The sequence below is a fragment of the Doryrhamphus excisus genome, linkage group LG1 (genome assembly GCF_037039965.1).
Source record: "Doryrhamphus excisus strain RoL-2023G ecotype Guam linkage group LG1, RoL_Dexc_Guam_v1.1, whole genome shotgun sequence".
NCBI lineage: Eukaryota > Metazoa > Chordata > Actinopteri > Syngnathiformes > Syngnathidae > Doryrhamphus > Doryrhamphus excisus.
This window is the reverse complement of record NC_136357.1, coordinates 12,178,852-12,192,159: the sequence shown is the minus strand read 5'-3', so window position 1 is coordinate 12,192,159 and position 13,308 is coordinate 12,178,852. Positions and strand designations below refer to the sequence as shown.

The following is a 13,308-nucleotide window of genomic DNA, read 5'->3' as shown; positions in this document are numbered from 1 at the left end:
CAAAATAATGAACAACCTTTAATTAAACACTTTATTGTATTTTTTTCCCCAGTGATAGCTTCACTACATGAAATAAATAGTGATGATTACATCATGTAAAAGTGTGCAAAAAGAACACATTCCTCTCCTTGAAAAAAAAAACACACATACTTACCAAACAGAGAGATAAAATTACATGCAAGAAATATGCTGGAGATTACAAGTGGAAATAAACAATTCCAATGGATGGAAGGAATGTACTGTATAACTGTTTAGGCCTCCGGTGGTGTTGTATTTAGAATTGTGTATATCTTTAAACTTCATGACCATAGCTTTTTTTTGTATTACTGTAATTTCCGTTATATGAACAGCTACTTTTTTCTGACTGTGAACCCTGCAGTTTATACAACGGTGTGGTTAATTTGTGGTGATGTTCTGGTCTCGGGATATCTCATGTGCTTTGGTGCAGTCATTGTGCGCTTTGTGTGCATGCCCTTTTTATGGAAAACAGGGTGGATAGGTGCATGTGATGCGGTTGCTGCTGGTCTGCTGTTGGATCTTGGCAGTGTGGAGTGGTGTTGGTGGGTCTACTGTCGCCAGCGGGTTTCAGGGGCTAAACTGCTACGTGGTGGGGAGGCCAGCAAGCTGGGATTTACTGGGATAGCGCTGGGAGCGACGGTGAAAGAGGGAGAAAAGACTGGCAGGGTGCATGATGAGGGAATTTGGGGGCTGTTCAGTTCTGACACTGAGGAAAACTGAGGAGGATGTAGATGGCGATGACAGCGACTTTTCTGGTGGGCTATTGTTAAGCACGAACCATTAGGGGAGAAAACATTAAAAGTTTTAAAAAATCTTTGTACCAAAAAAACATATGATGTGGACATCTGACATTTATAGATGAACATTTTTTTTTCCTTTACATACGCGTTGTGTGGCTTATATTCAGGTGCGCTCAGTTCGGAAATTACAGTGGTACTTCTGCTCTTTTACAGCTGCGCAGAGCCGGTGTGAAACATCCATTGCAAAAACCATAAACCAGCATAAGGCTCACTTGAGAGCTTCAAAAACAATTCACAGTGACTAAATACAGTACATTCCAACTCAGACTGTTCTAAGCAGGCGTATTCCACTCATATGATGACATTGTGTTTAACTTGTGTGCGTGTATCAGATATGCAGTATGGCTGAACAAAATATGTAGCAGTAACACCAAGTAGTACTACAAAAAAAAATAAAGTGAAGGAATGACTGATCAGCTTTGCAATAAAACTATTTGGAAAAAACTTCAATTTAGGAACGTTTAAAATTAAAGACAAAAGGTGCAACAGTGAGGCCTCCAGCCAAGTACTCCGGTAAAGTCCATTTTGATAACTGCTTTGAGTCACAACCAGGCCCACTATTGGGGTGGAGACTCTCCACCCCATGTTAGCTGTGTTCCACACTGAAGGGGCTGGATCTCCCAACTTGCCCAATGCAAATGGTGATCTTGGTGGTGCTCCATTTTTACCACTCATTGTATGTACCCTCTGTAATGTATCTATAATGCATGGTTATAATCACAGCATATCTCATCTGCAGAATCCATGTAGATATGCCCAACTAGTAGCTATGGACAGCGTATGGGTGTTTAGTAAGGGTGTCACAAGATCGTGCAATATTAATTTGTGATGAGAGTTCTCATTTGGAGAAAAGCTGTGTGCCCAGAGCACCCAGAAGCCAATCAGACTATGACATTAATAATATGAATGATGATAAATGTCATATGGAAGTGCTTTACATACACTATAAACCTTGCAATCCAACCTACCTTGGTGTTTTCAGTGTCAGAGAGTGATACTATGTGGATGTTTTTTTTTCCAACAAAGTTGAACAGCTGCCACACTTATTAATATCCAAGCATTCATTCATTCATTTTCTACCGCTTTTCCTCACGAGGATCACGGGGGCGAGAGGCGGGGTACACCCTGCACTGGTCGCCAGCCAATCACAGGGCACATATAGACAAACAACCATTCACACTCACATTCATACCTATGGACAATTTGGAGTCGCCAATTAACCTAGCATGTTTTTGGAATGTGGGAGGAAACCAGAGTACCCGGAGAAAACCCACGCATTCACGGGGAGAACATGCAAACTCCACACAGAGATGGCCGAGGGTGGAATTGAACCCTGGTCTCCTAGCTGTGAGGTCTGCTAGGTGCTATGCTATGCTATTGACTCTTAAAGAGAGACATTGGATTTAGTAAACATAGGGTATGAACAATTGTCAACATGACCTTTTTTTTAAATGTCCCTGAATAAAATACACCTGAAATTAAGAATTTCTTAATTTGAACCCTGGTCTCCTAGCTGTGAGGTCTGCATGCTAACCACTCGACTGCCGTGCCGCCCATATCCAAGCATACGCTGTAGTAATTAATCAAAGTTACTAGATTTATGAGGTCAAAATACTGTGTTCGGACTTGTCTGCACCCTGAACCACCGTTAATTGTGTGCCGTCAGAACCCAAAAAGATTTGAATGCTTGCTTTCCGAGAAGAGACACTGGTTCAACTCAACTGTGTCGTCTAATACAGAACCCACCTCCATTGGGTAGTCTGAAAGATCCAGCCACTGAAGTGTGACACAGCTTTAGTAGAGGGGGAGTGGTTTCTTTCTGGGCCGAACACCCCTCAAAATGCGGCAAAGTGTTCTTACTCATCAGAGTCCGATCCGGAGTTCTCTCCATGCGGGACACGGAGCGTCTCTTCAAGGGGTGCTAATGTCCCATCTGGCTTGACACCCATGGGACGGATCAAGCTCTGCCTGTAGACACAACTGCTGATGAGTCAAACAAGACAAAATATTGCTATGTTTATTTATCACATACTACAGTATTAATTGTCCCTGTACCCTAGAAAGCGCCCATGAATGATACGGGAAAAGGCTGAAATGATACTGTGTCAAAGCCCAGGGCAGTGATACTGATAAAATATAGAGTTTAACCATGTCCAGTATCAGCCCCCGTAGCTGTCCACTCAGAGCGCGATGCTCTGGTATCGTGCCCATGAAACAACCAATCAGAGAACAGCGCACGAGCGTGAACACACACTATAAATATTCCTAGTACTTCTCCAGTCACCAAAAAACCCAAAACTTGATTCATGGAACTTTAATTGTCAGACATTGATAAGATAAGACTGTTGATAAAATATTATTGTTGAAATATTTTTGCAATTATTGTGTTTACACTGTTTAGATATAATACATGTAATGAACTGAACATTTTCTGGAAACAAAATGGTCTTTCGATTAAATAGTATGTGATAATAAGCTCATGATTAGTATCCAGTATCTGACACTTGGGGGCATGATACCTGGCCTGATACCAGACAAACCATGTGATAACCTATAAATATGCTGTATATGTAAACTAAGGGTGTTCCAGGAAGCAGTCTTAAGAGGGTTTTTGCACGACCACGACATGGCGACACCCACCACCTCCTTCACGGACGCTGGCTCTAGTCTGGAGAATAACCCCTCACCCGCTTGTTCCCCCTCCTCTTCTGTGGCAGTTTAATTACAGGATCAGCACTCTGGATAATCTCCTCAAAGCCACGACTGCCCCTTCATCCTAATCCAATTATACATCCTGTGTGTGTGTGTGTGTGTGTGTGTGTGTGTGAGAGAGACACACCACTCCTGCCAAGATGACTCATCTCACAATTGTCCATAAGCAGACTTAACTTTTTGACATTTAACTGAAAGAGGTAAATGGAACAGTGCCGTTTCTACAAAACATACTCTTTACATATACAGTACACTGGAACTCTGCACTTGTCTAATGCAACAGATGCCATATACATATGGTGTTTGCCATCCAGTAAGCATCCTTTGGATGTTACACAGGCTACTTAAGACTCTGGTAGTATGCATGTGACTGTAAACATAGCTGTGTGCCTGCCTGCTCTTCCATTTAGGTAGTAATATTTAGATATTTGTTGTAATCATGTATTAAAGGAAACGTATTATGCGCCAGTAGCCGCAAAGCCAACTTTACAGGAGCTGATAAAGTGTGATTCTTTTTAAATGCTTTTAACATGCAGTCATATATGTTGGATACCAAATCCGATCCGGAAGTAGGTTTCTCAATAAAAGAGGACGTACAGAACATCTTTCCGCTTTTGGTTGTCTTCAATGCTTCTTCCATAATGATCTTAATTCACAGGATATCTTTCTTCTTTTCACATCTTAAGACACTTCCACACAAAAACATCAGATTGTGGCAGACTTCAGCAATGTCTGACAAATCGCTTTCTGCTCAGCTCGATATGGGACATGTACTTTTGTTGTCAAATTTTGAAAAAAAATGTATTGCTAAATACGCCCATCCATCCATCTGCTACCAACTTATCCACGGTTGAGTGGCAGCCTAAGCAGGGAGACCCAGACTTCCCTCCCAGTGACCACTTCGTCCAGCACTTCCTGGCAGATCCAGAGGCATTCCCAGGCCAATGGGGGGATACAGTCTCTCCAAAATGTACTGGGTCTGCCCCAAGGCCTGCTACTGGACTGCTCGGACATGCCTCGAACACAGATGGTTCGACTCAGAGTCTCTCGCTTCTCACCTTTTCTCATGGGGATAGCCCAGCCATCCTACAGAGAAAACTATTTTCGGCCACTTGTACCCGCAATCTTGTCCTAAAGTACCACAAAGCTTTGCCTTTTGGCTTAGCTCTCCTTCACCACAACGGACCGATATCAAGTCTGCATCAATTTGACTGTCTATCTTGCATTCTATTTTTCCCTCACTGGTGAATAAAACCACAAGCTACTTAAACTCCTGTACTTGGGGCAGGATCTCATCCACGACCCAGACAGTTTTTCAAGGGACATTTGGTGACCCTAAGGGGGGGACAGGAGGACACAAATGGTAGCAACACTAGCTATGTAAGCTACAGTGCTAACATGACACACAGCTCTCAGTATGATGCAGTGCATTTCCAAAACAATGCAAACAACAATAATTTTCGTCTTATGTGGCCAAAAGTGAACATTATTTTGTTGATGAACACAACAATTTTTGGTATAGCTCATTAACTTGTGTGAGAGGTGTGTATTGTGAACAAACTGTATCATCTTCCAATTAATGACACACACACACATACACACACACACAAAGAAAAGCAGGTAGGTGTAAGAGGTGTCTGGTTCCGAATATGCGCTAATTGGACAAGCAGTTAAGCAGTTAGTGGACAACATTCTTCCAGCTCTCTGACTCATCTCCTGAGAGTCTTGGACTCGTCATGCTGAGGATAAAAAGGAAAGGAATCTTCCACGTTCCTCATTACAGCTCACCACCCCACCCCAACAATTATTCACCTTCTTCCTCTGCACACATTCTGTCCCAGCTTGCCTTTCTCCTTGCATGGCCGACTGATTGGCTGCTCTGACTGACAAGAATAAAGTCAGCACACTCAGGATTATTAAAACATGAATGCATGAAAAAGAAATCTGAACTGACAGGTCCGCCACTTGGGTGGAGCCTAATTAATGAAGTCCTAATAACGGCACTGCTTCCATTTTACTCCTTCTGAATGCGGCTGTGTGCTGGAAGTCGGCTGGGCCTAATTGAAGCGAAGAAGGGAGATTCTTGCTCGGATGATTCGGTTGGCAGGGAGCAAAGCTCACCGGTGACTTTTGTGCAAAGTATCATTTTGTTTTAATGCTAGCACAGGAAAGGTCAACGCTAATATACAGCAAAGTGCCTCCCTGCTGCTTGTTAAAATGTTAGCAGAATGACTAACAGCCTTTGTACACTTTAATACTGAGGAACCTCTAAAGTTGAAGGCCCCTGAGGGCATATCATTTGGGATTTGGACAAAATATATGACAGAAACAAAAATGCCACCAAATTAAAATGAATTAACCCAAATTTTTGAGCATGTTAGACTCAAACATATTCCTCGCAGCATTCAAACAGTTGCTTTTGAGGTTCAGGCTTTTCATGATATCATGAAGGCAAATCCTTCTTTTTCATGAAAGGTACCACCTCACATCCACCCCCAAGTAGATCAGCCTACAGCCCTGTATAAAAAAAGGCTTTGCAGCACATCTTAAACTAGAAAAGCACTCAGAGAGCGCAGACCTCCGCCAAGCACCATAATTCCCCCATACTGTGATTCACACCAAAATAATAATCCTACATTTTTTTGATCATTCTTTGATATTTTATAACCTGTTGGACACTTGTCCGGTATTTTTTGTTTTTGCTCTAACCATTTTTTGAGATCTGTACAAATGCTGAAGATGGTCCTATTTCACAATGTTAAAGAATCCTTGAAAAAATTCCTGGATCCAGACGGTGATACGGATCATCCCCAATATGTAATCAGTTCTTCCACATCCCTTTTCTGTCCTGAAAATGTCATCAAAATCTAAATAATTATTTAGAACACAAAGTGCTTGCACTTTGTGGAGGTAAATAAATCTTGGTCTTCCAACTGTACATCAACCAGCTACAGACATGGAAGCTGACAGTTTGATCATTCTGTTTTTCCTCTGTGAATTAGCTAACCTAGCGTGGCGCTGCTGTTTAAAATGTGAGTGTAATGTTAGCACTGAAGCTCATGTCGGTATGCTAGTGTTGCTACCATGTGTATCCTCCCGTACTACTTATTGTTACACTCTCTCTGATACAAGGCATCTACAGCAATTTTACATTTTACAGATGTACACGTCTGATAGAGGACTTTAGTTGTGTCTTCAACCAATATCTCCATTCTGATGCACAGTACAGTTTTACACATCAACAAAATAAGAGTTGCAGACTGTGGTCTTTGTTACCTTGACAACTTGTCCAGCATATTGACAAGCTTCTGAGCTTCGTATTCCTTCTGCTCCTCCGTCATCTCCTCCATGGGATTGGGCATGGGTTCCTCCACGTGACCAGTGATAGGGTTGATGCTAGGGTACAGGATATGGATAACATCAATCAGGATAGCAACATGTCAAATCTTGACATATCACTTTGCTTTTCTGCTGCTATTTTTTTAGCCCTTATTTTGATAAATAGGGTACCAAAATATTACAAGCAGCTCTCAGTATGATGCAGTGAAGTACACTGCAACCTAAAAAACACATTTTGCTCAATTAATACTAAAACTCTTAATACTAAAACGCTTATCGGGGTTAAATCAATGGACACTCACAAAGGTTTGGCAGTTTTGTATTCCTCTGTGTCAGAGTCTTCATCCTCCGAGTACTCCGTCTCTCCTCTGCCTCCTCCCAGCAGCCCTCGAGCCATAAGGAGTCCTGCTGCGTTTCCATAACCTGTGTATTTCAACAGGTTGTCCACTGGACGACAACACAACATGTCAACTCTTACTTCCTTCCTCGACTTGCCCTCTTCCACCCGCACCCCTCCTTACCACTTTCTTTACACAAAACAAAGAGAAACTCAGCAGCCGCCTGCTTGACAGCCATCTCCACATGAGTCATCAGGCGGACGAGCTTGTTCCTGGTGGTGGTGCCTACTTCAGGCCTGATTTTCACATCTTTGAGTGGTGGAAGTACCTGGGAATGGAATTGCACAGTTTAAAAAGGGAACTTTTTTCCACCCTTCTGACCTATAAATATTGTTACAATGTTGTATTATTGTCTTAAACTATGCCAAAGTTTCAGATAATGAGGTTTGCACATTTGAAAGTGAGACAAAAAGTTTGGGATGCTCTGAATGGTTGAGTAAAGAGTTTTTTCTAACACCTGCTCCCTGTGATGTCACAGTGAGCCAGACTTCCTTATATGGCCGTTCCCAAATACAAGCTGAAGACCTGCCCGCTCTGCTGCACTGTGAAGATTTCACTGTGTTATCACAGAGTGTGACCAATCACAGCGGAGTGGGCGGGTCCGGAGGCAGGCCATGGGTGGAATAAAACAAAAAGCCAAGGAAATACAGCTGGAATAGGTGCAGATTCTGGAAGCTCGAGAAAGCTTTCTGTGCAGGTTATCATATGAAGCTGCTCTATAGGAGTCCACAACTGCATACAAATGGGCAAAAAATGAGCATAATAGGTCCCCTTTAAAACCAAACCTATACGATGAAGTAAACCAGTTTTGGAAAAACCTACTGTACCTGAGCTTTGATATATCTGCGGATCTCTCTGTGGTGTCTGGATACTTCAGTCAGTAGGCTGAGCACCGGAGTGAGCCCCTCTTTGTAGTTGGAGCCCTGAAAACAAACACTTTCAATCAGCATATCAGCAATCTAAATAAGCTTGAAATAGATTCCACACCTCAGCAAAGGTCATCCAGCAATGCAGTACTAGAGTCTAGTACTAGATTCCTAGGACTTACTAACTTAGCAGCTGCATCGTGTGGTTGATAGAAACTGAAGATGACATGCCGGTGTTGCGGGGTGCATCGATTTCAAAATATTTTTTGGACAATTACTTTTACCTAAAAACCCTTTGCATTTTTTATTTTCTTCTTCATAGACTGATTTGTAATATACGACCCTTTAATTCAGATATACTGTATGAAAAGGCTGTTTTGACGTTTTGACTTACAAAAATACATTCTGGGACAAGCACCGAAACAGAACCGAACAGAACACAGAACCTCCTACCTTGCGGTGATAATCATAGACAAAATATATGTAATCATACATCATATGAGGTATGTATGATGTAGGATATATCAGACAATGAGCTGACCTAATGTGTGTACTCGGGGTGTCACAAGATCTCGCGAGATTAAAACGAAACAAGATTTGTTATTCAGAAAGAAATATGTAATTTGTAAATATACGTATATTTATATATTGTACCTATATAATTAATTACACAACAAATGGAAATTAAATTGATCATTTTGTCGGCCCCAATATATTGCCATGTGCAGTTGTGTCTGTTTTAGTGTCTCGTCTCCCACCTCAAAACAGACAGGAAGAGGGTTTACAATGACATGAATGGAGTGAGCCCTTTTTACAGCCATATAATCTCTTTTTCTTGGTAGGTGAAGGTGAGTGCCAACAAAGTGCGGAGGAATGTAACGAAATAAATATTTAATTAGTAGATTGCAATATATTGTCATATATTTTTTCATTGTCCTTTTCTTAAAAAGTTAAAATCTTGTCTCATCTCATTCTCGTTGACCTAATCTCCTGCATCGCTTTGTCTTGTGACACCCCGAGTGTGTACTGCCATCCAGGATGAGCTTTACCTTGTCTATTCGTTTCTCCATGAAGTCCAGTAACACCTGTATGGCGTCCATGTTTTTACCCCCGTATGCCTCCAGTCCTCCTTGTACGGGCAGGTCGATGAGGACATCCAGGCAGGACACGGGCAGGTTGTTAAGCAGGTTGACGGCGTGGCTATGGGTTCGCGGCAGAGAAGCACAGAAAATTAGGGATGTCCGAGAATTAATTATTTCATTTTCTACTGCTTATCCCCACGAGGGTTGCGGGGGTGCTGGAGCCTATTCCAGCTGTCTTTGCGCAAGAGGCAGGGTGCACCCTGGACTGGTTGCCAGCCAATCACAGGGCACATATAGACAAACAACCATTCACACTCACATTCATACCTATGGACAATTTGGAGTCGCCAATTAACCTAGCATGGTTTTGGAATGTGGGAGGAAACCGGAGTACCCGGAGAAAACCCACGCATGCACGGGGAGAACATGCAAACTCCACACAGATATGGCAGAGGGTGGAATCGAACTCAGGTCTCCTAGCTGTGTGGCCTGCGCGCCAACCACTCTCGCCCACTGTGCAGCCTGTCCGAAAATTATCTGTATGATATTAGTATAAAAATTAGATATCAGTATCTGATTTCCCCCCAAGCGAATATGAAAAACAATATTTTTTAAAAATGTTGTATACAACATGTGTTTATTCCACCAAAGGAGATGTGTCATTTTACACATATCGGTATCGGAAATTGAGAGTTGGACAATATCGGCTTTCAGCAAAAAAGCAAATATCAGACATCCCTCATGAAAATGTATCATTATTTCAATTTTATAAAGACAAGTTGGACTACAGTTCTCCAAGTGTGTGCACAGTATTCTTTTGTCAAAACTGCAGCAGTTAGAGCAATCGTTTGGATTGGCGTGTGTGCGTCTTTCGCTTGTGTCGTGCTTCAGTCTGCAGCACCTGGGCTCCTAAGACATTAGCTTATTATGCAGTCAAGTTTCTGAGCGGTCACTAAGCTTTCAAAGCCGAGCTCAGCTTGGGGATTGAGAGGTCATCTCTTAAAATACATTAGATGAGAGAGGTTAACAAACGTCCCTCCAAGTACAATATTACTGTCCAATTACATGCAGGTAATTTGTACATTTATTCCATATCACAAGAGCGAAGTTTTCAATGGCCTCCTTTTGCCCTAGCCCACAATACAACATGAGTGCAAGCAGATGAATGAATGATTAGCTGCAAGTTTCTCACCTGTGCGCTTCCTCTGTTTTTTCCTCTGTCTCAGTCCTTAACATCAACAGGTGGCGCAAAATGGCAGCCATGAGTCTGTACTGGTGGTCGTCCTCCTTAAAAAAAAGAAAGAAAAAACAAATCACACAAAAGGTTTTCATCCATCTTCAAAATATATGTAAAACATAATCTGTATATATTAGGGCTGTCAAATTTACAGTTTGTACATTAACTAATCACCATTTGCAACTACTGGGTGAGAAATAGGCCTTTTTTCTGAATAACTTTCGTGTATTTTCCGCCATCTTGCATCGTGCACCAACATTGTAAGTCACATCCTACATTAAACACATATGTGCATTATTTATGTTTGTTGTCAGCTAATGATAGCGATGTGGCAAAGTTTGGCTACTAAAGTTCAATGTCATTGAATGTATCATAACCAGACAATAACTGCCAATTGTTGACGGCTTCTCTGAGACTTCTGTTGTGTAAGTGCAACAGAAATGTCTGCGTATACGACAGCAGTGGGTAAAAACCATGAACGTCAATCATTTTATGTCAAATGTTTACAAAGTTTAACTTTAAATTGTGACAAATATAAACATTTATTTGTTTGATATGTTCTTCTACACCACTGTTGGTTACATATGCTAGTTAGTGGTGTTCTTATATTGTTTGGTTAATAATAAGTGTAGTTTGATGCCAAAACAGGACAGCAACTTTAACTACTTGTTAGACTTTTTTGTCTCTAGAGTTGGGTTGCTAAACTCATTTTCATTGAATGCCACAATGCAGTTATGTGCCCTCCGAGAGTCATTTGTAATAGTCAATATATGAATATAATCTCATGTATTATTATACAATTTCCCATGCATTTGATTATTGTATTTTTAGTTACAACTTGGTTTGAAATGAGAAATTATTGAGAATGTCAAGGTAGCATTAAAACATTCAAATATTTATTTTTGATAACAAAAAAATATTGGAACGTCTTGATCAGATGATAGTGATTTTTTTCTGTCAAAATGGAAGTACAAATATATTATAGGGTTATAATAAATATATATAGGGAAAAAGGTGAAGTTAATTATTGACACACATTATTCCTGGAGTTTTGTGGGCCACACAAAATTATGTGTTGGGCCACATCCTGCACCTAGGCCTTCTCAAACGTCTTATTTTCTAAAAGGAATTATTTTTTTCCTCCTCCAAACTATAAACAAATTGCACAGGACACTTTGCATTTGGCCTCTGAGGTTCCACTCCCCATTAAGAGCAACAAAAACATGATTAGGTTGATAAAATATCCAAATATAAGTACTATATATACAGTACTTCAGTCACTTCAATCACTTATGATTGCTATGCACTCTCCAGTCATATATTTGCACCCTAAACAAAAGTGTGGTTTTTGTTTAAGGTGATCCCCCATGCAAACTAGCGTCACTCACCTTGCCACCAACATTTGACACAGTGAGGTTGAAGAGGGCTTTGAGAGCCTCCATCGCTCTCTCATTGTCCTCTGCAGGCAGGGGCAAGGCCTGAGGATCTGGACGAGTCACCTCATAGGGGCCGTCCCAGCTCACGTCCAGGGTGTGCTCCATCACTTCCGTGAGCAGCTTCACCACCTGTCCTTCTTTCCTCAGCTCCCCCCTCAGGTCCGCCCTCAGGGCCGACAGCAGGAAGAGAAGGCGAAGCGTGAACAGGCCCACCTCGTGGTGCCAGGCAGGGGCCGTGTGCAGGCTGGCACACAGCCCGTACGCCAGCTTGACATCCACGCTCACCTGCTGAGCAGCAGGACTGTTGTACACCACATTGCACAAGCACTTCAAGGCCTCCACCACCACTCTCTCCTCCTCTGCTGATAGCGTGCTTTCCTGCGGTTGCTCCTTGTCATCATCACCCTGCCCCTCTCCAGCGTTCAGTCGGGCCATCCTGGCCAGAGTCAGCATGCCGTCCCGGGTGGCTACAGGTGCCAGGACACACTTGTCCCTGGAGAGGATGCGAAGTGTTTCCAGGCACGTCTTCTGACAGCTGGGTTGTACCTGCATTCCGAGAACTACCAGGACACTCTGACACAACTTCTGAAATGGCAGCAGTCACATTTATTATGCCGCATTAGACTTTGAAGTGCTTCCAATAGTGAAAATGCACTGATGTTGTCTACAGTACTTACCCTGCGCAGCGTTTCTTCCTTTTGGTTAAAAGTGAAGGTGTGGCTGTTCTGGAAGAACGAAAGAGCTTATTGTGGACAATTTGCATGTCATGGTGCAACTTTTTGAAGTGGAAGTACATGGCGAAAACAATCGAAAGGACTGAACAGAATAACTACGTGCATTACAGTATGTGGTTGACAACAATAAGTGCATATTTTGCACGTAAGCAGCCACTGTTATGGCGCTCATAGCTGACGTAAATACATACACATAATTCATTGGTGCCGGAGTAAAGCTAATATGTAATATTAAATATCACTTGGCTCTACTTGTCTTTATGAGGCTTATCAGGATGACTTGCTTACTTAAAGCAAGCCGCTTAATTAGCAGGGATGCTAGTTAGCAAGCTACGTTTGGTTTGGCTAAAAAGAAGAGTTAAAAAAACAAAACAACTAACCTCTGTATTGTACTCCTGGAGAAGCGTTTCAATGTCCTGCCCGTCGGCACTTTCGAGCTGCGATAACACATTAGTCAAGTCCATGGTGGCTATCAAGAGAAATTCAAACACGGTTCTTAGTACTGAGCCGCTAGCAAGCTAGCTGTCAGCCAGGCTACCGTGGTGCGTTTGGGTGTCGGTTTTGCCATTACGGAACTTCTGCTACTGTTTCCGGGAGAGGGGCGCTTCCCACTGGTGCGTTTCATTGTCACTATCGGCAGCGGAATTCCCAAACTCACTTCAAAGCTACAACAGCTCTCTTTTTAC

General features: G+C 42.2%; 1 protein-coding gene across 3 annotated transcripts; it reads right to left on the bottom strand.

The window, feature by feature from the left end:
* Positions 1-17: 17 nt before the first annotated feature.
* On the bottom strand, positions 18-13,190 carry ric8b (RIC8 guanine nucleotide exchange factor B). Of its 3 annotated transcripts, none has more exons than XM_058076690.2 (10): positions 13,003-13,190; positions 12,566-12,613; positions 11,841-12,473; positions 10,408-10,502; positions 9,183-9,333; positions 8,095-8,190; positions 7,391-7,535; positions 7,172-7,316; positions 6,807-6,926; positions 18-2,801 (listed from the first exon to the last, which is right to left on the bottom strand). In XM_058076690.2, the coding sequence occupies exons 1-10, from the start codon at positions 13,084-13,086 to the stop codon at positions 2,675-2,677; spliced, it is 1,644 nt and encodes a 547-aa protein (XP_057932673.2). In that variant the 5' UTR covers positions 13,087-13,190; the 3' UTR covers positions 18-2,674. The 3 variants fall into 3 exon arrangements, with proteins under 3 accessions (XP_057932673.2, XP_057932674.2, XP_057932675.2); XM_058076691.2 differs by having other exon boundaries at positions 18-2,798; XM_058076692.2 differs by having other exon boundaries at positions 18-2,786.
* Between the last annotated feature and the right edge of the window lie 118 nt (positions 13,191-13,308).

Bases quoted from the DNA above. Each gene is read 5' to 3' on its own strand.
- ric8b (XM_058076690.2), bottom strand. From the start codon at position 13,086: ATGGACTTGACTAATGTGTTATCGCAGCTCGAAAGTGCCGACGGGCAG. The intron at 10,503-11,840 runs GTGAGTGACGCT...CTTTTTTTTAAG, and splicing joins TGTCAAATGTTGGTGGCAAG to GAGGACGACCACCAGTACAG. The intron at 2,802-6,806 runs GTAACAAAGACC...TTGACTCATCAG, and splicing joins ATGCTGGACAAGTTGTCAAG to CAGTTGTGTCTACAGGCAGA.